Source organism: Salvelinus namaycush, chromosome 12, assembly GCF_016432855.1.
Source record: "Salvelinus namaycush isolate Seneca chromosome 12, SaNama_1.0, whole genome shotgun sequence".
In the NCBI taxonomy this organism is placed as follows: domain Eukaryota; kingdom Metazoa; phylum Chordata; class Actinopteri; order Salmoniformes; family Salmonidae; genus Salvelinus; species Salvelinus namaycush.
The window spans coordinates 41129103-41154747 of record NC_052318.1 but is presented as its reverse complement, the minus strand read 5'-3'; the positions used below and the strand labels follow the sequence as shown (position 1 = coordinate 41154747).

The following is a 25645-nucleotide window of genomic DNA, read 5'->3' as shown; positions in this document are numbered from 1 at the left end:
AGATTGTGCTGCTATTTTTATTGACTTTGCCAAAGCTTTTGATACAGTAGACCATTCCATTCTTGTGGGCCGGCTAAGGAGTATTGGTGCCTCTTCGAGGTCTTTGGCCTGGTTTGCTAACTACCTCTCTCAAAGAGTGCAGTGTATAAAGTCAGAAAATCTGCTGTCTCAGCCACTGCCAAGGCTCAATCCTTGGCCCCACGCTCTTCTCAATTTACATCAACAACATAGCTCAGGCAGTAGGAAGCTCTCTCATCCATTTATATGCAGATGACACAGTCTTATACTCAGCTGGACCCTCCCCGGATTGTGTTAAAGGCTCTACAACAAAGCTTTTTTAGTGTCCAACAAGCATTCTCTACCCTTAACCTTGCTCTGAACGCCTCCAAAACAAAGGTCATGTGGTTTGGTAAGAAGAATACCCCTCTTCCCACAGGTGATATTACTACCTCTGATGGTTTAGAGCTTGAGGTAGTCACCTCATATAAATGTACTTGGGAGTATGGCTAGACAGTACACTGTCTTTCTCTCAGCACATATCAAAGCTGCATGCTAAAGTTAAATCTAGACTTGGTTTCCTCTACCGTTTCCTCTTTCACCCCAGCTGCCAAACTAACCCTGATTCAGATGACCATCCTACCCTTGCTAGATTACGGAGACATAATTTATAGATCGGCAGGTAAGGGTGCTCTCAAGCGGCTAGATGTTCTTTACCATTCGGCCATCAGATTTTCCACCGATGCGCCTTATAGGACACATCACTGCACTCTATACTCCTCTGTAAACTGGTCATCTCTGTATACCCGTCGCAAGACCCACTGGTTGATGCTTAGGTCTCACTCCCCCCTATCTGAGATATATACTGCAGCCCTCATCCTCCACCCGTTCTACCGTCACATTCTGTTAAAGGTCCCCAAAGCACACACATCCCTGGGTCGCTCCTCTTTTCAGTTCGCTGCAGCTAGCGACTGGAACGAGCTGCAACAAACACTCAAACTGGACAGTTTTATCTCAATCTCTTCATTCAAAGACTCAATCATGGACACTCTTAATGACGGTTGAGGCTGCTTTGTGTGATGTATTGTGGTCTCTACCTTCTTGATCTTTGTGCTGTTGACTGTGCCCAATAATGTTTGTACCATGTTTTGTGTTGCTACCATGTTGTTGTTATGTTGTGTTGCTGCGATGCTGTGTTGTCATGTGTTGCTGCCTTGCAATGTTGTTGTCTTAGGTCTCTCTTTATGTAGTGTTGTGTTGTCTCTCTTGTTGTGATGTGTGTTTTGTCCTATATTTATACTGTATTTTTTATCCCAGGCCCGGTCTCCGCAGGAGGCCTTTTGCCTTTTAGTAGACCATCATTGTAAATAAGAATTTGTTCTTAACTGACTTGCCTAGTTAAATAAAGCTTAAATATATATATATTTTTTTTAATTGCATATTTATAATCAAACTTATTTTCATAGTTACAAATCAGGTCACCCTGCCAAACTTCCCTGCTAAAACTGCGCTACCGTGCTGCTCTTTTGACTGTTTTATAAACTCAGCAGAGAACCTTCTCGAACTCCATTCAGCTACACTCTAATCTTGAGGGGCGTTACTTTAAAATGCAAATCCTTACATTGCTAGACCGCAAGATAGGACAATGATAGAGATTCCGTGCGTGATGTTAAATTGCGGTCTCAGTTGCTCCGATTTCAAAACGATTTGGAGCACAATTGAAAAGTTAACACACTATATACACTATATACAATGGACTGATTAGAAAAATATAATTAGTACTTTCCAATGCATGAGATTTAATATATAAGAGGTGTGGCATGTGAGCGTGAGAAGAGAGTCAATATGTGTAGTGCTAGGGCAAAAACAAAACGTACACCCAGGGGCCCACGACCGAGTTTGGGAAATCCTCAATTGAGCTATGGTCTAATGAACACCAGAAAGGTAGGATGTGTGTAAAGGCCCTATACATCGAAATGGTACTGGGCCAATTTTGTGATGTAACACGTGACATTTCGGATGGGCTGGGTTAACACCAAATGAATTGAGAAAAATGGCCGAGAAGAATAAAGGTGAGAAACAAGTTAGCAATATAAATATTTTAAAAATATTGCCCTTGCTACCTATATCACAAAATGTAGTCTTTAATCTGAGTAGAGGTCAAATACCATCAAACAAACGCAGTTACGTTAATGCACATGAACACGGTTGTCCTTCGGAAGGTTAGCTAGTTAAGGTAGAATGTGTAACGTTTTATGCTAACAATCGCAGTTAGCTAGCAAACGGTAGCGCTCAGTCGAATTGCGGACCAGCGTCCTTTGTTTGCTAGTCCCCACGCCTTCTATTCAGGGTGGGAGTGGTACGTATTTTGTCAAATGGGATGCTTACTAACTCCATGTTGCTAGCTAGCTTCCAGTGCCCTGGGTGTGTTGGTTGGTAGCTAGCTTTGGTAGGCTAACTACTGAACTAGGTAGCTACAACATTTTACAAACTACGACACACATTGGGCTAGTTCAATCACTTCGAAAATGTATTACTCCTTAGCTGTTATGACATTACAGTATGTCTGACTGTTTACTGACAACTGCGGAGGTCTCTTATGGGGGGCTAGTGTGAAGGAAGGCCACGTTATAGGACCCCGCCTACTTGTTTTACACTGAACCAAAATATTAACGCAACATGCAACAATTTCAAAGATTTGACTGAGTTACAGTTAATAAGAAATCAGTCAATTGAAATAAATAAATTAGGCCCTAATCTATGGATTTCATATTACTGGGAATACAGATATGCAAATGTTGGTCACAGATACCTTTTAAAAAAAATGTTAAGTAGGGGCATGCATCAGAAAACCAGTCAGTATCTGGTGTGACCACAATTTGCCTCATGCAGGGTGACATCTCCTTCGCTTAGAGATGATCAGGCTGTTAATTGTGACCTGTGGAATGTTGTCCCACTCCCCTTCAATGGCTGTGCGAAGTTGCTAGATATTGGGGGGAACTGGAACACGCTGTGGTACGTGTCTATCCAGAGCATCTCAAACATGCTCCATGGGTGACATGTCTTGAGTATGCAGGCCATGAAAACCTGACATTTCCAGCTTCCAGGAATTGTGTACAGATCCTTGCGACATGGGGTTGTGCATTATGATGCTGAAACATGAGGTGATGGCGGCGGATGAATGGGCCTCAGGATCTCGTCAGGGTATCAAATTGCCATTGGTTTAAAATGCAATTTGTGTTCGTTGTCAGTAGCTTATGCCTGCCAATACCATGACCCCACTGCTACCATTGGGCACTCTGTTCACAATGTTGACATCAGCAAACCACTCACCCACACATCTGCCATCTGCCCGGTACAGTTGAAACCGGGATTCATTTGTGAAGAGCACACTTCTCCAGCATGATAGCGGCCATCGAAGGTGAGAATTTGCCCACTGAAGTCGGTTACGATGCCAAACTGCAGTCAGGTCAAGACCCTGGTGAGGATGACGAGCACGCAGATGTGCTTCCCTGAGATGGTTTGTGCAGAAATTCTTCGGTTTTGCAAACCCAGTTTCATCAGCTGTCCGGGTGGCTGGTCTCAGACCATCCCGTAGGTGAAGAAGCCTGATGTGGAGGCCCTGGGCTGGTGTGGTTGCAAGTGGTCCGCAGTTGTGAGGCTGGTTGGACGTACTGCTAAATTTTCTAAAATGATGTTGGAGGTGGCTTATGGTATAGAAATGAATGTTAAATTCTCTGGCAACAGCTCTGGTGGACATTCCTGCTGTCAGCATGCCAATTGCACGCTCCATCAAAACTTGAGACATCTGTGATGTTCTGACTACAACTGCACATTTTAGTGCCCTTTTATTGTCCCCAGCACAAGGTAATCATGTTTAATCAGCTTCTTGACATGCCACACCTGTCAGGAGGATGGATTATCTGGGCAAAGGAGAAATGCTCACTAACAGGGATGTAAACACATTTTGTGCACAACATTTGAGAGAAATAAGCTTTTTGTGCATATGGAACTGCTTGTGGATCTTTTATTTCATCTCATGAAACATGGGACCAACACTTTACATGTTGCATTTTATATTTTTTGTTCAGTGTATTTGTAGAATCTTCTAGTATCACTGATAATGCCAAGGGGGGGGGGGGGGGGGGGGGGAAAGGATACTACGGTATTTGAAAGTATTAACAGGACAATTCCATAAAACTGAATGAAAGGGTTTCACTATGTTTTGCAGGATATGTCAAAGATTTGGTGTCTGCCAGGCCAGTGTGTTTGTTCTTGACCCAGACAAAGCTCTTGACTACTGAGCTAATCACAAGTCTGTTTGACTGAATGAGAAATCGATACCCATTAGAAGTCTTTGGGCTGGTCTATTTTAGGCTTGTACTTAATGCAGCTTTTCCCATTCTTGGTCCTCTAGACCCCATGAGGTGCATGTTTTTTTTGTTTTTTGGGGCTTCAAATGATCAAAGCTTGACTAGTAGTTGATAATTTGAATCAGCCGTGTAGTGCTAGGTCAAAAACCAAAAGGTGCACCCCTTGGGGTCCCAAGGACTGAGTTTGGGAAACCCTGACTTAATGGGAAGAGATTTTCGATACACAAAACAATGCTGGATTCAAAACTTAGTTTTTCATTTAAAATTATTATACAAAATTCTTGCAACCAATAGAATGAGATATATATGGGGGATACAGCCATCCCAGCTCAGCAGATTTTGCTGCAACTAGACAGAATCATTAGATCACTTGTTTAGGTACTTCTCATATGTAGCTTGTTTTTGAAGAATTGCAACATTTACTTGGAGCTAACTCTGTAAATAGCACTGCTGGGTGATTTGAAAAGTCAGTCAATCGAACAATAATATAATACTCTTAGCAAACATTTGCATCTTTAATTTGCCATCTGTAGACTGACAATAGAAAGGTTCAGAACTTTGGTGAAATAGCACAGTTGAAAATGTATATAGCAAATGGAAATCAAAACTGGATGGTGGGACTAAAAATAACAAAAGATAACTAATATATAATGTCTGTAAAATGTATGTATAAGCTGGAAGTATATGTGGGGATTGGAAATTATGCAGATCTACCCCCTAAAAAAACAACCTAACTTAACTGTCTGGCATCCGACGTGGCGTAAGATACACAATGCACACATTATTTCTACTGTTGAGGCCATCCAACATGCATTTCAATGTCTTGCAAGGTCATGTGAGCCAAGGACGATTAAGCGTATGACACATTTTTAATTATGACTTGTTCTTCTAGATAAGAGTGAGGAGACCTTTGAAGTCATGGACGTAGTAGAGTATGCCAAGAAACAGAGATGGTGGAACAAAATATTTGGCGAAAACTCTGGGCCCGTAGCAGAGAAGTATAATGTTGCCACCCAGCTTGCCATTGGTGGAGTGTCTGGCTGGTGAGTCGATCAGTCCTGAATGTGTTAATATTAAACAGAACTAAGCCATGTGAATCTGGTGGTACAATTTAACCAGTTAAATTACTTGGCTGTTCTCTGTTTGGCTGCTGTGTTTCCTCTTAGGTGTGCAGGGTATTTGTTCCAGAAAGTTGGGAAGCTGGCCGCTTCGGCAGTGGGTGGAGGCTTCTTTTTTCTTCAGGTAGGGCTGGACTTCTTTACGTCAATTTATTTTCTTGTGTTGATAATCCTTAGTTCTAAATGACACCTGACCAATTTATTGAGCCACATTTAACACAGATTCTGACACTCATGTTTCATGAGGACACATGGAGGTGTGTTATGACCATAGACTATGGCCGTGTCCGAAATCTGGCTTGCCTACTACTTATTTAACTACATACTGTGTACTAATCATACTACATACGATTTAGAATGTACTGTTTAGAAAAATAAAAAGGAGTAAGTAGCAAATATTAGCACACTAGGCTCATCCTACTGAGAATGCAACATCTAATGCGCCGTTGCGTTGATTCCTGCCATTCGTTAATTTTGGTACAGCGCCTTAGCTGTTTATCAGCTGTTGTCAAACACACACACACAGGTCTCAAAGACGATTCTCTGGCCTCCTGAGTGCCGCAGCGTTCTAAAGCACTGCATCGCAGTGGACCTGGTTCGATCCCAGGCTGTGTCACAGCCGGCCATGACCGGGAGACCCATGAGGTGGCGCACAATTGGCCCAGCGTCGTCCGGGTTAGGGGAGGGTTTGACCGGCTGGGATTTCCTTGTCCCATCGTGCTCTAGCAACTCCTCGTGTCGGCCGGGCGCCTGCAAGCACCATTTGGTTGCCTGCAAGCACCCTTCGGTCACCAGCTGTACAGTGTTTGCTCCGACACATTGGTGCGGCTGGCTTCTGGGTTAAGCGAGCAGTGTGTCAAGAAGCAGTGCGGCTTGGCAGGATCGTGTTTCGGAGGACACATGGCTCTCGACCTTTGCCTCTCCCGAGTCCGTAGGGGAGTTGCAGTGATGGGACAAGCCTGTAACTGACCGGCTGGGATTTCCTTGTCCCATCGTGCTCTAGCGACTCCTCGTGTCGGCCGGGCGCCTGCAAGCACCATTTGGTTGCCTGCAAGCACCCTTCGGTCACCAGCTGTACAGTGTATGCTCCGACACATTGGTGCGGCTGGCTTCTGGGTTAAGCGAGCAGTGTGTCAAGAAGCAGTGCGGCGTTTCGGAGGTCACATGGCTCTCGACATTTGCCTCTCCTGAGTCCGTAGGGGAGTTGAAGTGATGGGACAAGCCTGTAACTGCCAATTTGGATATCACGAAAAAGGGGTAAAATGAATAACAAAAAAATACTTCTCTTCCTCAAGTGTACAGCGAATTCAACTAGATGAAAATACAAAATGAGTATGACATCCTGGCATTTAAAGTATCCAACATTTTAGAATGTCACAAACGACTATGGACAATTATGAATGTAATACATGGAAGATATCAATAGCCCTTTGTATGGAACATATGGGATGACAAATACACTGATAGAAATTAGTTTGCTCTAATTATTTCTCCAATGTTCGTTATTCTCCTCAATGCAACCCTTGCCCAAGTACTTAGCATTAAGAAAGTGTAAAATGTGCTGTCAAAAGCTTTAATAGTATTTTTCACAATATTTTGTTACAAGCAAAATGTATCATTTTGGGAGAAGTAATCAAGTGAATTGTCTTTTAGAATGATTTTGCTTGTGAGAGCTTTGCGTGCGTGAGCATAGCAAAATAAATCTACACATGTCGATAATTTCATCCAAACTGCTTGCGCGCGTCAACGAGCGTCTGCGTAGCCAGGCACTAAAATAGAACTTGGTTCTATTTTTGATGCTTGAAGCGCTGCAAGTCCCGCCTCTCCAATCTCCTCATTGGTTTTCAGGAGCATATACTAGAGTTCAACCGATTATGATTTTTCAACGCCGATACTGATTATTGGAGGACCAACACAGCCGATACCGATTTAATCAGACAATTTTTATATATATTTGTAATAATAACAATTACAACAATACTGAATTAACACTTTTATTTTAACTTAATATAATACATAAATAAGATCAATTTAGTCTCAAATAAATAATGGAAACATGTTCAATTTTGGTTTAAATAATGCAAAAACAGGGTTGGAGAAGAAAGTAAAAGTACCATGTAAAAAAAAAAAGCTAACGTTTAAGTTCCTTGCTCAGAACATGAGAACATATGAAAGCTGGTGGTACCTTTTAACATGAGTCTTCAATATTCCCAGTTAAGAAGTTTTAGGTTGTAGTTATTATAGGACTATTTCTCTCTCTACCATTTGTATTTCATAGACCTTTGATTATTGGATGTTCTTATAGGCACTATAGTATTGCCAGCGTAATCTCGGTAGTTGATAGGCTAGAAGTAAGTCATAAACAGCGCTGTGCTTCAAGTATTGCTAAGAGCTGCTGGAAAAACACAGGAAAGTGCTGTTTGAATGAATGCTTACGAGCCTGCTGCTGCCTACCACCGCTCAGACTGCTATATCAAATCATAGACTTAATTATAATATAATAAACACACAGAAATACAAGCCGTAGGTCATTAATATGGTCAAATCCGGAAACTATCATTTCGAAAACAAAAAGTTTATTATTTCAGTGAAATACGGAACCGTTCCGTATTTTATCAAACGGCTGGCATACCTAAGTCTAAATATTGCTGTTACATTGCACAACCTTCAATGTTATGTCATCATTATGTAAAATTCTGGCAAATTAATAACGGTCTTTGCTAGGAAGAAATGGTCTTCACACAGTTCGCAACGAGCCAGGCGGCCCAAACTGATGCATATACCCTGACTCTGCTTGCACAGAACGCAAGAGAAGTGACACAATTTCCCTAGTTAATTTTGCCTGCTAACATGAATTTCTTATAACTAAATATGCAGGTTAAAAATATATACTTGTGTATTTGATTTTAAGAAAGGCATTGATGTTTATGGTTAGGTTCATTGGTGCAACGAATGAGCTTGTTAAATCATCACCCGTTTGGCGAAGTAGGCTGGGATTTGATGATAAATTAACAGGCACCGCATTGATTATTTGCGTCGCTGGACAAGCTAGTTAAACTAGTAATATCATCAAGCATGTGTAGTTAACTAGTGATTATGTTAAGATTGATTTTTTTTTTATACGATAAGTTTAATGCTAGCTAGCAACTTACCTTGGCTCATTGCTGCACTCGCGTAACAGGTGGTCAGCCGATCGGCCATGCCGATTAATCGGTCGACCTCTAGCATATACCTAGGTGGGTGATTGAACGCTGAACTGAGGTCCACACTCCAGTCGGTGATGGTAATGCACCTTAAAGTTGGTTTTCAACCGACATATATAAAGTTCAAAGAAGATGAAGACTGAAGGAGGAAAGATTACAAGAATCTGTGGCTTAATTCCCGGAGTTGAGGACCTTGTGCATTTCAGATAAAATAACAGCCCAATGTTTATTTCCCCGAACAAATTATCTAGCAACAGCAAGCTAGCTAGCTAGCTAAATGGCCATGAATGTTTCATGTGTTTCGACCTGTCCTCAAATTAATATAGGTGGTTGAGTTTGTTTTGATATTTCAACCTGCGTGTCCTCATCGCGTCTGGTGTGGAAGGACAAAATCAACATGCGCGCGGGATGGCGCACGAGGACACATCTGGTCTAGTCAACATTGCATTTATGCCTTGTATCATATACAGTGGGGCAAAAAAGTATTTAGTCAGTCACCAATTGTGCAAGTTCTCCCACTTAAAAAGATGAGAGAGGCCTGTTATTTTCATCATAGATACACTTCAACTATGACAGACAAAATGCGAGAAAAAAATCCAGAAAATCACATTGTAGGATTTTTAATTAATTAATTTGCAAATTATGGTGGAAAATAAGTATTTGGTCACCTACAAACAAGCAAGATTTCTGGCTCTCACAGACCTGTAACTTCTTCTTTAAGAGGCTCCTCTGTCCTCCACTCGTTACCTGTATTAATGGCACCTGTTTGAACTTGTTATCAGTATAAAAGACACCTGTCCACAACCTCAAACAGTCACACTCCAAACTCCACTATGGCCAAGACCAAAGAGCTGTCAAAGGACACCAGAAACAAAATTGTAGACCTGCACCAGGCTGGGAAGACTGAATCTGCAATAGGTAAGCAGCTTGGTTTGAAGAAATCAACTGTGGGAGCAATTATTAGGAAATGGAAGACATACAAGACCACTGATAATCTCCCTCGATCTGGGGCTCCACGCAAGATCTCACCCCGTGGGGTCAAAATGATCACAAGAACGGTGAGCAAAAATCCCAGAACCACACGGGGGGACCTAGTGAATGACCTGCAGAGAGCTGGGACCAAAGTAACAAAGCCTACCATCAGTAACACACTACGCCGCCAGGGACTCAAATCCTGCAGTGCCAGATGTGTCCCCCTGCTTAAACCAGTACATGTCCAGGCCCGTCTGAAGTTTGCTAGAGAGCATTTGGATGATCCAGAAGAAGATTGGGAGAATGTCATATGGTCAGATGAAACCAAAATATAACTTTTTGGTAAAAACTCAACTCGTCGTGTTTGGAGGACAAAGAATGCTGAGTTGCATCCAAAGAACACCATACCTACTGTGAAGCATGGGGGTGGAAACATCATGCTTTGGGGCTGTTTTTCTGCAAAGGGACCAGGACGACTGATCCGTGTAAAGGAAAGAATGAATGGGGCCATGTATCGTGAGATTTTGAGTGAAAACCTCCTTCCATCAGCAAGGGCATTGAAGATGAAACGTGGCTGGGTCTTTCAGCATGACAATGATCCCAAACACACCGCCTGGGCAATGAAGGAGTGGCTTCGTAAGAAGCATTTCAAGGTCCTGGAGTAGCTTAGCCAGTCTCCAGATCTCAACCCCATAGAAAATCTTTGGAGGGAGTTGAAAGTCCGTGTTGCCCAGCAACAGCCCCAAAACATCACTGCTCTAGAGGAGATCTGCATGGAGGAATGGGCCAAAATACCAGCAACAGTGTGTGAAAACCTTGTGAAGACTTACAGAAAACGTTTGACCTCTGTCATTGCCAACAAAGGGTATATAACAAAGTATTGAGAAACTTTTGTTATTGACCAAATACTTATTTTCCACCATAATTTGCAAATAAATTCATTAAAAATCCTACAACGTGATTTTCTGGATTTTTTTCTCGCATTTTGTCTGTCATAGTTGGTGTACCTATGATGAAAATTACAGGCCTCTCATCTTTTTAAGTGGCAGAACTTGCACAATTGGTGGCTGACTAAATACTTTTTTGCCCCACTGTACATGTTTTGGAATATTTGTTATCTGTATATTTTTTTCTTATTCTTTTCATTGTCATTTAGGTCATTATTGTGGAGTCACTACAATGTTGTTGATCCATCCTCAGTTTTCTCCCATCACAACCATTTAAAATCATTAAGCAGTTTCCTTACTGTCTTGCAGCTCAGTTCAGAAGGACGACTGCATCTTTGTGTCTGGGTGGTTTTAATACATCATCCACATCATAATTATAAACTTGACCATGCTTAAAGATATAGTAAATGTTTGATTTAGTATTGTAACCGATATAACAATCACTGAGGCTGTTGAAAAGCTCCCTGGTCTTTGTAGTTGAATCTGTGCTTGAAATACTTGACTGAGGGACCTCATAGATGTATTTATGTATGTATGGGGGACAGAGGAAGGGGTAGTCATTCAAACGTCATGGCATCCCCTATTATTTCTCAGAGTCCATAACTTTTGTGATTAGTTAAGCCAAACTAATTTAGGCTTGCCTAAACAAAGGGGGTGAATACTTATGGCACAAATTCATTTTTAAATTTGTAAACATTTGTAGAATTTTCTTTTCACTTTGACATTTTGGCATATTTTGTGTAGATCTTTGACAAAAAATTACAATGAAATTTTTCAATCCCACTTTGTAATGCAACAAAATTGGAAAAAAGTTTGCGGGGGTGCATACTTTATATAGGCACTGTATCTCTATGGTTATGATGACCAAGTCACATTGCCATTATTGGTGGGTGTGATTCATTTCCTTCTAGATTGCCAATCACACAGGATACATCAAAGTGGACTGGAAGAGGGTGGAGCGTGATGTAAACAATGCCAAGAAGCAGCTGAAGTTGAATGCAGAAAAGCCCACTAAGGAAGTCAGGACAAAAGTAGATGAGGTAAGGGGTTATCATGGTCTACTACAAAATGCTGGATGTTTCTTCTCTGATTCATGTTTTAATATGCTCGGGACTAAAATGATTTTGAAGTCATCCACACTTTTTTTTTTTTTTTTTTTTTTACTCCAGAGTATAAAAGAGAACAATGTTAAAGAACAATACTCTGCAAAACTTTACCATCGATTTAAAGGTGCTTTTTCTTTTTTGTCTTACCAGGTGCAGACATTTGTGAAGAAGAATATTATCCTCACAGGGGGTTTTGCTGGGGGATTTCTGCTGGGCTTGGCCTCTTAAGAGCCTCTCATTTTGGTCTTTACCTAATATTTTTGTCTCATACAAGGCTGAAAACAGCTTAAACCTAAGCAGCTATCTAGATATGTAAGTAGACTACATTGATATCATATGTCAAGCTAATTCATAGGCTTGGTGGGTTTTTGGGCTTTTGGGCATGTGTCAATTTGAAAACAGCCTTTTAGATACTATGTCTGTGGTTAAAGTTTATGCATGGTCTGTGCACATATGGCAGGAGCATTGGCTTTAATTTTTCTATGGGTTGTTTTGGTATGGTACTTATTTGAGAGATTGTTCAGATCCACTTCAATCGTTTTATCTGTATGCATTCAGATGGAACTCAGGGTTCTCCCCAGGATGTTTTAAAACGAGGTGTTTCTGCTGAGTATGGCTGGGGGGTGGCCCGGAGTGGTGTAGTGCCCCCCTTTGGACGCAGTTTTTTTTTTTACACCAGTAACTGCCATTTCCTGCAATCTAGAGAGAAAAAATGGCCTATGATACATAAAGTGGCGCAGCGCCTCTTACACTCTTTGGGGAGAACCCTGGAACTGGAGCAAAGCCCTTTAACGTGTTTTCCCTAATGTGGGATTTGTTTTGTAATATCCTTCATTTTCTAAGTTAAGTTCAACAAGGTTGTTATGTGTTTAAATGTTACTTCAAACCAAAGGGTTTGAGTTAAAAGCATGTACATGTATGAGTAAATACTGTATGACAGGACTAGGAGGCCACAGTAACTCAAGTTTGAATGGTATTTGAAGTTATATTCTTACCTGAAAATCAGTGACATTTCAAAGTATAACTCAAAGAAAATCATGTGTGCATATTAACCGTCCCCAATAGTATTGACTTATTTACCAGCACAGGAGGTTGCGTGTGAAGTATTTATTTGAGATCAAGGACTGAGAAGGCAAGACTGGACTTATGATTTGGCTTTCTAATTCCCTGCTTAAGAGTGAGGCGTGTCATATTTGTGTGTAAGTACAGGTTGTGTGCATTATCAAAAGCTAGGGTGTATTCATTATTTGGATTCTGTTGTAAAATGTAGTGCAACGGAACCTGTACTCCAAACGGAAAATGTTTTGCAATGAAAACAAGTTTTTTTTTTTTTTTTTCATTGGTAAAATTCAGGTAGTGTCTGTTTGCTTCCTCGTGTAAATGTTTTTTGTTGCAAGAAACCAAACATTTTACAACAATCAAACAGCATACAAGGCTCGTGTTTCACAAACGACTATGGACAATTATGAATGTAATACATGGATGATATCAATAGCCCTTTGTATGGAACATATGGGATGACAAATACACTGATAGAAATGAGTTTGCTCTAATTATTGCTCCAATGTTCGTTATTCTCCTCGATGCAACCCTTGCCCAAGTACTTAGCATTAGGAAAGTGTAAAATGTGCTGTCAAAAGCTTTAATAGTATTTTTCACAGTTAAAATGCTATATTTTGTTACAAGCAAAATGTATTATTATGGAAGAAGTAATCAAGTGAATTGTCTTTTAGAATGATTTTGTTTGTGAGTTTTACTGACTGCATCCTCCTAGGATAATTGACTGTCAATATAAACAACTCTATTACATTACAACACGGATGGGCAACTCCAGTCCTCGGGGCCTGAGTGGTGTCACACATTTGCCCCAGCTAACACGACTGTGACACCAATCAACTAATCATGATCTTCAGTTAAAAATGTAATTAGTTTAATCAGCTGTGTTTGCCAGGGATGGCCCCCAAGGCCCCCAAGGACGGGTGTTGCCCATCCCTGCATTAGAAGCATTGTCATTATATACTACAGTTTCAATTGTCCACAATCATGTCAGAATGCAGCAGGGCTTTTAGGCTCTGTTGACTTCTGTTCCCTCACAAACCCTAAACTATCAAAATAAGAGTGGCACACTCCATATATAAACTCCCAGTAATTTATTGGATATTTACCAACGTTTCGGCATCACTGTGCCTTCGTCAGGGTAATGTCATGAGTACTTGAACCAGGTTATGTATACTGTGTAATTAGTGCAACCAATGACAATAGTGAGGGGTGTGTCATAATGATTAAGTTAATTAGTGAAACTATTAAAAACTGTTTATGGCATATTAAATATTAGGCTATTATCATATAGAAACATAATTGAATATTGTACATAATATTAGCATCAACATACATTGTTTAAATTTCACATGTTTAATTGTTTTGTATTTCATATGTTACATGTAATCTTTTGGTTCGACCTTAATGCATAATAAGCATCAACAGTGGGAACATATTAGGTGTATGCTAATAAGCTGTAGAAAGAATATACATTTATAAGACTTGTTCATAAAAGAAAGAATTGTTCATATGCAAACCCTGAGCAGCAGACTTCTCACCTGCATGCTCACAGCACAAATGCATAGCTCTTATCACATCACTGCACCTGCTCTCTATGTACTTGTTTGCCTGGAAGAAAAACACAGTGGGCTAAGTTAATGTAATACATGAAACCCAATCAGATATCAAAACATTTATTCACATTAGAAATCATATAAATAGGTAGATAATGCTGTGGAAAAAAACATCACCTTGCAAACACTTCTGAATTGTGGATGTTTGCTTCTGACAAGGATCTTTGTGGCATTGTACAACTATAGAGAAAAGGGAAACATTTAAATATTTTTTGAACGTTTATTTAACTAGGCAAGTCAGTTAAGAACAAATTCTAATTTACAATGATGACCTACCAGAAGGCAAAAGGCCACCTGCGGGGCGGGGGCTGGGATTAAAAATAAATAAAAGTATATGACAAAACAAACATCACAAGAGAGACCTAAGCATGGTAGCAACACAACATGGTACAAACATTATTGGGCACAGACAACAGCACAAAGGGCAAGAAGGTAGAGACAATACATCACGCGAAGCAGCCACAACCGTCAGTAAGAGTGTCAATGATTGAGTAATGACGCGATGGAGATAAAACGGTCCAATTTGAGTGTTTATTGCAGCTCGTTCCAGTCACTAGCTGCAGCGAACTGAAAAGAGGAGCGATCCAGGGTGTGTGCTTTGGGGACCTCTAACAGAATGTGACTGGCAGAACGGGTGGAGGATGAGGGCTGCAGTATATATCTCAGATAGGGTGGCGTGAGGCCTAAGAGGGTTTTATAAATAAGCATCAACTAGTGGGTCTTGCGACAGGTATACAGAGATGACCAGTTTACAGAGGAGAATAGAGTGCAGTGTCCTATAAGGGCCATTTTTGGACATTATTAATTAATTACTTGGACAAATATTATGAACCATTAACCACCAGTAGATATTAATTATAGATATTAAACACATGATTTTATACATATTCTTCAAGATTTACACAAAATATTTGCTGCAAACGTACCCGGAATCCCGGGTGCTTACTCAAATGTCGTCCGACTGGATTGGCTGCGCTATGGACTTTGCTGATTAAACTGCAGATAATAATAATATTATTTTGTTTGTCTATCAATGTATTTTGTGGATAACGCACGACTATAAAAATTGTACACTTTTGAGCGCTAAGTGGTAAAATAGTTTGTTACACTAATGTAGGTAGGACCACAGACTTATCAGCCTCCTTGCAACAACGGAATATTGTTTCTGTAACAAGTTTTGATAGAAAAGTCGCTAACAAGCTAGCTTTAGCTTGTGAAGTTTGAGAGATAGCTTGTAGTAATTGATCATATTGTTTTAGAGCCCAAGACAGTTATAGTACTATAACATGGCAGTGAGCGCAGTTCACCTCGAATCAGATGCTTTTTTGGTTTGCATGAATCATGCATTAAGTACGGAGAAGGAGGAAGTAATGGGACTCTGCATCGGGGAGGTAACGTTTGCACGCTAGCTAGCTATTTAGCTAAATAATTTGATAGCAAAGCAATAACTAGCTTACGTTCGCTACCAGTGGCGTGTCCAGAACATTTTCAATGGGGTGGCCAAAGTTGGGCATAGACCCAGTTTAGGAGGGGAGGGCATACCATTTTAATGCAAGGTGGATTTTTTTCAATGTAATTATGATGGTTCGACAACGCATTACAGGTATAATAAGATACCCATATACTCGCGCTAATGCAAGCTAGCATTGGCTCGCGAAACTACCTCTTTAACTTCCTTCATACTGGACACATACAAATGGTATCCAGGCGTTCACCTGACTCTGGGGAAGTGGATAAAGCTATATCCGAAAAACTGGCATTTGGAAAGTTTGAGGTGAGGGAGAAGGTGTGGTGGAACAAGTATTAGCATTGTTATGTATCTTGCTAGTTGAATCGAATTCTCCGTTAACTAGCCAGGGAAATGTTGAGTAACATTAGCCAACGTAACTGATCAAATAATTGAATTCATGGTGTGAAAATTAGCTGGCTAATAAAGTCAGACAGCTTACGTTGATGCGCTAACTTTAGTAACCTAACCAATTCGCTATAGTATTAACTGGTATGCGACTCCTTGCTGTTCCTCAAGTTATAACGCGTTAGTTGCTTACTGGACCCTGGCAATATGTGTGAAATGTTAACTAGCTAACGAACTAACGTTAACTACTATCTGCGAAAGGACTGTTTTCTGGTTAATTTTCAGAATGAGAGAATTAGGTGAAAAATTAGGTGTTGCTTGTTAAACAAGTGGATTCAGGGATGAAGTGTAGCTGGGCCTGGCTTAAGCTGGATGCCACCATAGAGGTGAAAGGAACACCACACACTTTCCCTCACTTTTTAAATATAGTGCGGATAAAAAGGGGTATGCCAGGTGTACTTTCTGCCTGAAAGAGACCCTTTGTTGGCATAATTGATATCATGGTCTGCTGGCACATTGTAGAACAAATGTCCACAGGCAAAACGTGTACAATGTAATAATGTGTAGCCCAAAGATATTGTTTTTGTTGTCTTGAACTTGACAGTAACACTTGTGTGTGAGTGAGGGGGGATTATTTAATGTTTTACTCAGTGAACGTTATTTTGCACACATGTAGCCTTGTGCCCTTGATCGACGTCTACTATAGTGGCCACTATAATAGAGCAAAAATGGAATGCCTGTTTGTTTCATTCTATTTCTACTTTAAGATGTTTTTTCCCCAGGTGCAATATTTAGATGTGTGTGGTCACAAGCGTTCTATTATAAAGGCTGTCTTGGCTAACTGCAATATTAGTGTGCTGTTCTTTCTCAAGACTTGAGTGTCATTTGCAGTAAAGTGTAGGCAACAATTAACATTGAATTGCTTTCTTTACATTTTTTAGCTGTGAGTTAGGTTCACATTAACCATTTTTTATTTTACACACAGAGACTGATCATGTAGATATAATTTTTTTGTTTAATTAGTTAAAACCTGCGTTTCCCCCTCGCACAGATTTTTTTTGCACGTTTCGGGGCAGAAAATACTGTCTGCTTTTTGGGCCCTTGCCAGTTTGCATCCCTGTTCATTTTGTCCCCTGACACTATTATAAATCAATTACTAAAGTCTTGTTACAGTGTTTGCATTCAAAGTCAGGATTGTACATAAGGGTATTAGCATACAGCAGTAAATTCACTTGAAAGTGCCATCCAGAGTGTGAATTATACTGTGACATTCTATTTTTTTTATGGGACATCCTATGTGTGCATGCACACATGGGCTTAATAGTAAAGATGTAATTTAACTGTAAAAATGTATTACCTTTTTTAATGTGTCAAAAACATAATGACTGGTTGTGTTCATATCTGATTGTCATACAAATCACTCGTAAAAAGTAGGTTACCTGTGCATGTTTTTCTACTCCAAAATAAATCTAGCATTTGAACACTGCACTGTGCACCCGCCATTTGAATGGAAAGGGACATCTATTACAAACACCATACGTGTACTGACGCTAAGCCTACAAAGTGGCGTGCATTCATGGATGCCAAGGGAAGCCAGGCATTTTACAATAAGGAAACAAATGTATAAAATTATTACACATTCATGTCTATCTGTGTTTCAGAATTTTCCCTCAATTCACAAGAGGCTGAATCTATTTCACCAGAGAAAGCATCTGAGCGAGGCAAACGGCGCCCCTCTCTCTTAGTATCTGGAGCCCATGTATCTGATGCTGTCTGGCCAAAAATAATGTGACATGCCATACTCTTTTTATCCAGACGGTATCAAATAAATGGGCTACACATACTAAGACAGAGGGGTGCTGTTTCGCTCTCGCGGATGCTTTCTCTGTTGAGATTGACGGGTCTTTCTGTCGGTCCGCGTCTTGGTCAAAATGATCAATATGTTCAGGGACGATCAATCAGAACTCAGAATTTCTGGGAGCCCACTGGGGTGGCCAATCAGATTTCAAGGGGGGCCATGGTCACCCCCTGGACACGCCTCTATCTACATGCATGCATATTATCTACCTTTAATATACCCTTTGTTGTTACATTCATATTCTCAATTGGCCTATACCCCCAACTTGGTATTAGGGGCACCTGATATTGATTCTAGCTAGCTACCCTGTTAATTATTCTGCTTTCTAAAGTCACCTGGTTTGTTTACATAGGTGGACACAAATCGCATCGTCCACATTCATTCTGTTATTATTCTCCGACGCTCGGACAAGAGGAAGGATCGTGTGGAAATTTCGCCTGAGCAGCTGTCTTCAGCGGCAACCGAAGCGGAGATATCCTTTGTGCGATGTCTCATTCAATAACTTAAATCTCTGTCTTCTGGTGGTGCCTTGCAGGTCAGTGTGACATACTCCGTGACAGAGATGTCAGTGTGACAGGTAGCGGTATCATAGAATTCCTGAGGCCATTGCCATTGTCTCATTTTGATAATCAATTTCCTTAGTAAGAGCTACAGGTTGGCTGAAATGACTGGACGGCCGATGCGTGTAGTTGGTTGGTACCACTCTCACCCCCACATCACTGTGTGGCCATCACATGTGGGTAAGAACCAGAGCACCCCTCCACCACATCAATGCCACAACGTTAGTTCTCACTGTCGTGGCAAACTTTATCAGTCGGTGTGTCTGAAAGTCATTCATTTTCTACAACAGATGTGAGGACACAGGCCATGTATCAAATGATGGACCAGGGCTTTGTTGGGCTGATATTCTCCTGCTTCATTGAGGATAAGAACACAAAAGTAAGGGTTAAATGACAGCCATTTTAAAATATATAATGTCATTTTAATTTACAAAGGGGCTTCGAACAAATTCAATTATTCTTTTCTCTTAGACTGGTCGAGTTCTCTACACCTGCTTCCAGTCTGTCCAAGCCCAGAAAGGCTCTGAGTAAGTATGCCCCTGTTTGGAAACCACTGTTTGCAGTGAAATTAATATCCTATCCAGATGTTAGTTAAACATAATTAAGTGTTATTAGATGATTTTATCTTTTCTCCCTCATGACTATTAATCAGACAAAGATTTAATTGATTGTCTTTTGACACAAATACTGAATTACATCCCTGATCTGTGTTGATAAAGGTACGAGAGAATCGAGATCCCAATTCATGTGATTCCACACGAGGCCATTGGGAAAGTGTGCCTTGAATCAGCAGTGGAGCTTCCCAGAATCCTCTGCCAGGAAGAGCAGGACACCTACAGAAAGATTCACAGGTAGGTTGCCTCAGAAGCCCAGGGGAGCATTCAGTTTGGTTCAGAGTTGGCTACGTTGCGTGACTGTTTTTACTGAACGACATGTTTCCCCAAAACAATGTGCACTGTTCTTCAACAGCCTTTGATGAGGTGCGTTTGCTCCTATTTCATAGGTGTGGCGAGCTGTGGCCTGATCAATATGGGTGTGACCATTTGAAATCGCAAAACTTGTGCAGCACACCATACACAATCGCCCTCTGGGCCACCATAATCACACCGTTTTTCAACTGGTCATTCAGTACAGTACCATTTCCGTTGAATTAACCATTCAATACCATTCTGCCGTACTGAATGCACCCCAGGGATCTGACGTTTTGTTCGAAAGCCTGTGGAAGTTTTCCTCAGGGAGACGGTAAAAAGAGGGGGAGTCTAGATGGAAACTAGTGATGCATTGGCACTTTTCAAACCAGTGTGATATTTCGCGTGGGTGGAGCTCTGAACGAAGGTTGTATTTCTGAACATTTGTCTGACTTGCAACAAGTTAGCTAGCGTTAGATGCAACACTAATGTCGCATAGGCTACTAAAACTTTGTCCAACACAGTAGTAAAAGAGAGACAAAACAAGGAAAAGCCTCTCCTGGGGGAAAATGTAATTCTACTCAGTCATTTAAATGGGAGCGTTAACAGCCAGCGCTCCCATTCAAATGCAAAATCCGGTAATAAAATTCTCCAGACTGCCAATAGTCAAGCGAACGAGATGAGATTTGGATGGATGGCCCCGCAAGACTAACTGGTAAGTACCTCTGATTTGGAGTGTGTTGAGCCCCCCCTGCAATTGCCTTTGCCATGCAGAAGATATTTCCCCTTTGTCTACCATAATATACAAAATTGTCTTGCAGCAAAGACTGGTTTCAGAAGAAAATACTATGAACTCAAGGCAGCTCATTGTATATTGCTCATTGTTAATAGAATCATTTCAGGATTTCATTTCTTTGCAGCTTAACTCAACTGGATCCGATCACGAAGATACACAATGGCTCAGGTTGGTCTCTATATATTTGTTGATAACTGATATTTAATTGTGTCAGTATGCATATTAATATCCCCAACGGTGCATCCATGTCTTGACTGTGCTTTCTTGCTCCACTTGGTGTGTGTGTGTGCGCGCGCACACGTTTCAGTCTTCACTAAGAACCTGTGCAGCCAGATGTCTGCTGTGAGTGGTCCCCTGCTGCAGTGGCTGGAGGATCGTCTGGAGCAGAACAAACAGAACATCATTGAGCTGCAGCTGGAGAAAGACAGACTAACTCAGGAGTTGGCAACTATGTGAAAGGGAGAAAGTTAAGAAATAGACACGTGGGCCTACCGAGTGGCGCAGCGGTCTAAGGCACTGCATCGCAGTGCTTGAGGCGTCACTACAGACCCGGGTTTGATCCCGGGCTGTGTCGCAGCCGGCCGCGACCGGGAGACCCATGAGGCGGCTCACAATTGGCCCAGCGTCGTCCGGGTTAGGGGAGGGTTTGGCCGGCCGGTATGTCCTTGTCCCATCGCGTTCTAGCGACTCCTTGTGGTGGCCTGGGGCAGTGCACGCTGACTTTGGTCGCCAGCTGTACGGTGTTTCCTCCGACACATTGGTGCTTCTGGGTTAAGCGAGCAGTGTGTCAAGAAGCAGTGCGGCTTGGCAGAGTCATGTTTCGGAGGACGCATGGCTCTCGACCGTTGCCTCTCCCTAGTCCTTACGGGAGTTGCAGCGATGGGACAAGACTATAACTACCAATTTGGATATCACGAAATTGGGGAGAAAAAGGGGTAATGTTGACATGTTCCTCATAGTGCCATAGACCTTCTAACACGAGAACAAGTGACTAAGTGAATGTCCTCATTGCTAACTGAATGCCACCACACACACCTTAGGGAGTGTTTTCTTGTCATCCTCTGTGTACTATTAAAATCTATACTGTATTTACTAGAACATGTTACTACCACACTAAGATGTTAGATTTCTCTTTATTTTAGTTCCTTGGCACCGAGTATTGGATGTGTTTTTCCATATTGCTGATATATTTTGAATGGATGGTGCAATGCACTGTGAGCATGAAAGGATGTCCCGTGTGAATTGCCAATTCAAAATGTGACAACATAGTATATCCAGGTATTTGCTTATTAGAAAGTATTTTTTTTAAAAGTTTTTCAATTTCTATGTTGCAATATGTCATGCTTTATTTGTGCTCTCCAAGTTAAATCAAAGCCTTCTCCTTTGACAGCTATTGGATTTCTTGTACTTATGAATGTTTTCATAAGTTATTTCATGGAATTTTCCAAACCATTAAATTTGTCCGCTCCTGCAGAGTTTTGAGTCCTGAGTGAGGCATTTTGTCTGAACCTCAAATGTTGGTTCTCATTCTCATAGAAGGGCAGAAGGACAATTTGTAATGAACTATTTTATACGAGGTGGGGGAGATGGGATATTGCTTTATATCCGTTTGGAAAATACAGCGTTGTTAGCTAAACGATGTCTAAATGTGAATGTATGGTGTAATCATCGTAGCTTATTTAGTAGCCATTGCTTAATCATTGTGTGCCTTGTCATGCTTGTATGGGTTCTTTTGTTTTGAGGGATTAAACAGATTTGTCTCTTTATGACTCACCATTTTAAATATTTGTGTCAGTTGACTGAAGCCATACCAGTTCCAAATCTAAGCAATGTTCAAATTGGGTGAGCAGTTTAAATAATGACTAGCTTCATCTATCAGTACACTAAACACAATCAAAAGTAAATGTTGTTTTTAGTACAGGGATAGGTCAGCATGGTACCAACAGCACATTTTGACGTTGATTGGTTAAAATAATCCAACATTTTCAGGTGGCCTGGTTCTGTGTGTACTATAGAAATCATGGAAACAAATAATGTAGACAAGCTTTGAAAATATTATCTTCTGACCATCTCTGTGTGTCTGAGAGTTGCTATAGGAACAGCTTTGCCCATCAGCTGGAGTGGTTCAGTATTCCGGCTGAGTCATGCTGCAGCGCTCACGACAGGGAGATGGAACGAGCAATTTCCTGAACCATCTTCATTATGGTCTTATTGAGTGATACCTCACAATGCTGAAATAGCCTTCTGTGAGGTGAAAAAGTTGCTATGTGAGAGGAACTATAGAAGGCCCTGTTAGCAGTAATTCCAACCAGAAATCAGTGGCAACTACAAGGCGTCATGTACGTCAGATGATGTACACAGTATTAAGGCCTTTAAAAGGTTTTGATAAAATTTGCTTTAATGTCTCTAAAGCTCACTTGAAATCTGGCAATCTGAGTGCTTTGGCTGCCATTCTAATCACTATCACAATAATAATGACCCTCATTACATCCTCATTCATCCACAAACCTTATTTGGTATTCCACTAGGTAGAGGCATTGTTCTCCAGAGATACAAGGCTTTTTGCATCTCAAAAATAAAAGACAACAGATGCGCGATAAAAGATACAGATGCTGAAATGGCCAGATTACCGAAGTAAATATGGGCTGGATTCTTACTTGGTTTTGTGTAATCACATTTTCATCAACAACCCAACACAGATGCTCTCATCAGTGATTCTCTGTGGATGGTGTTTGCCTACGCAGCATAGCATTGCTAATGTGAGATGGCATTGCTTGCATCATTCACTGTGGATCCGAGACTTTCCAATATAGGGGTGGAGGGAAGGGAACCCATGATTCTCGGGAAACGGAGGTTGGGTGACAGGTTGATTACGATAAACTGCTGACCGGGAACTGTGTCTGCACCATTGCTGCCTGCTGTAATTCATGGTGACTTCTGCCTCAGCCCGACCTAGGTTATAGAACTGTAATATATTGCTTCAGAATAGATAAATGGCTAAAGTCATCCTCTGTTAAACCTTTCATATGCCTTTAACATGCCACGTTATAAGGGAATTCTGTTTCAGGTGTCATTCGTTACCAATGTCACAAATTAAGCATTTAGAAGAAATCAGACTAATTTGTTGTAGATTTATCGAAGTATTGCCATTGCAATTTAATCCAGAGGGGAACATCTATTGTCAGTGGACCTATTCCAAGCAATAATTACAATTAAATAGAGACAAGATAAAATATTTAAGCAAATTCTTCCCCATCCTCCTTCACTATTCTGCAATAGAGGCCTCACGTTGAGGACGGAATGTTTTTCAGATTGGATGTTTGGACTGATGACTCCAGTTTTCCAAGTCTTGTTTAGCTTTCCTTTTTTCTCTCTCACAATCTGCTGTTGCTATGGGATCCTTGTGCGAGACCAGTGGCCATGACATCATCCCGTTTACAGTAGACAGCCTCTTTCCATCCCCCAAGGACTCGAGCAAGGGACAGTGGTTTGATGGACACGCTTCAGCTGTAATTCACTCTATGGATGGAAATAGCCATATTGTCGTATCCCATTGTTTGTGCTGGAAAGAACTCTGCTGGTCTTTCTCCGTAAGCACTACAAACTAGGACTATAAATCTGTAAATATGCTGCAAATGTTTATATGAAATAGAGGCATTCGAAACGAAACGTACAGCGCTATTACTGGAGCTGAAACACACATGCAGGTACAGTAGGTTCCTCATTAAGTCTTAGACAGTTTTGGAGGTGACACTGGACAGGAGGGAGAAGTAGAGGAGAGCATTATCGCTTAATGTTACACAAAAATGTGTAATTTGCATAAATGTAGCTTGTTTTTAGACAACTATTATGATCCCTACTATGGAATCGATGTTGATGGAGTTGACGTCATGTCATCATAATTCTCAATCATCATCAAACAATGGTATAACAAACATGTATTTCCACAAGGGGGCAGTGCAAGCCTACTTTTACACATCAAGGGGCCGCCTCTGCTGCTTGCACGACATGTAGGGATACAGCTCTACATTTTCAGCACATATCTAACACAACAGTTAAAAACGTTGATTACTTTATCGTACCAGATCCTGTATATTTACCTATTTACCAACATGTAGGTTGCAATCTGGTTAGTCTTATGGGTAATTGGTCCTATTACTGTGAAGCCCCTCTGGTTGTGGAGGATGAGGCAAACACACAGAGATATAGAGAAAGTGACGCTCCACCGCAATCACAGCAGTTCCCCTCCTATCATTTCTGTGTTTATTAGTTCTGGAAGAAGTGCACCTTTTATTGAGTGAGAGGAGTGAAAAACTGCAAGCCTCTATAAATCAGAGTGTGTATGGAGGTCAGGGTGGGGAATGGGAGTGGGGGTGTAAGGCCAGCCCTTGATGGGACACAACAGGGAGTTGGGTGAGGCGGACACAGAGTACGGCACACAAGTGCATTTCTGGCTTCAGGGTGAGGTCTTGATGAACAGTCACGTCCCAGATAGTGACAGTGCTTAATGACTATCTCTGAAATAGACAGGGGCCCATCGGACACTGTCCTCTGCAAACACACAAACACACACACACTGCTCTTAAGGTGCCTCAGTGAAAACCAGATGCCATTTTACTTGGCCCCTGGGAGAAAAACTGTAAATGTTAATTTTACAGGATGTGCTTTTCTTAATTCCCAAAAGTGTATTTTGTTAATTCCCGGTTGGGAGTTGAGCGTCTAGACAATGATGCTATTTTAAGCTTGGAGTCAGGCAGTAAATGCCCCTCCTCTCTCATTTCATACTCTCTCTCTCTCTGTTGTTCTCTCTTGTTCTCTCGCTCGCTTTCTCTCCCCTTATTTATACAGATCAGTCAACCATTTCCATCACCCCTGTCCCCAGAGATATCACCTGATATGTGGGTCTATGTTGTCACCGTCCCCTCTAGGCTGTGTTGAAGGACATCCCTCACTAACATCACTCCAGAGGCTTCACACTGGGCTCCCTGTTCTTGTCCCAAAGACTAAAATACACTTAATAAAAATGTCTGAATATAACAAGAGAAAAAATATGTTTCCCCCTCAGATTAATTCCAGATATTGCATACATAGATAATATGTTACTGTTAACCCATGTTCTTTTTGCAATTTTTGGGATACGTTTTGGATCCTGATATTTTTGGAGCCTGTGTTCATTTACCATTTCCAGCTCATGGCCTGAAGAGTGTTTAAATCACCACCTCTCCCACCAAGAGGACCTTCATCTTTCAAAGCCCTCGCTGTCTTATGGTTCCCAACCTA

At 41.2% G+C, this 25645-nt stretch overlaps 2 protein-coding genes across 4 annotated transcripts; both read left to right on the top strand.

The window, feature by feature from the left end:
- The first annotated feature begins 1966 nt into the window (after nucleotides 1–1966).
- On the top strand, nucleotides 1967–13256 carry LOC120057224 (FUN14 domain-containing protein 1A-like). Its single transcript, XM_039005758.1, has 5 exons — nucleotides 1967–2069; nucleotides 5263–5413; nucleotides 5537–5612; nucleotides 11522–11650; nucleotides 11867–13256. The coding sequence occupies exons 1-5, from the start codon at nucleotides 2051–2053 to the stop codon at nucleotides 11942–11944; spliced, it is 453 nt and encodes a 150-aa protein (XP_038861686.1). The 5' UTR covers nucleotides 1967–2050; the 3' UTR covers nucleotides 11945–13256.
- A 2304-nt stretch (nucleotides 13257–15560) lies between these two features.
- On the top strand, nucleotides 15561–20957 carry LOC120056589 (lys-63-specific deubiquitinase BRCC36-like). 3 transcript variants are annotated; one of them, XM_039004780.1, is made up of 8 exons: nucleotides 15561–15779; nucleotides 18454–18573; nucleotides 18754–18841; nucleotides 18952–19040; nucleotides 19133–19188; nucleotides 19381–19512; nucleotides 20490–20533; nucleotides 20673–20957. In XM_039004780.1, exons 1-8 carry the CDS (start codon nucleotides 15675–15677, stop codon nucleotides 20819–20821), a joined length of 783 nt encoding a protein of 260 aa, XP_038860708.1. In that variant the 5' UTR covers nucleotides 15561–15674; the 3' UTR covers nucleotides 20822–20957. The 3 variants fall into 3 exon arrangements, with proteins under 3 accessions (XP_038860708.1, XP_038860710.1, XP_038860707.1); XM_039004779.1 differs by lacking the exon at nucleotides 15561–15779 and adding an exon at nucleotides 15827–16162; XM_039004782.1 differs by lacking the exons at nucleotides 15561–15779; nucleotides 20490–20533; nucleotides 20673–20957 and adding exons at nucleotides 15819–16162; nucleotides 19665–20483.
- The last annotated feature ends 4688 nt before the right edge of the window (nucleotides 20958–25645 follow it).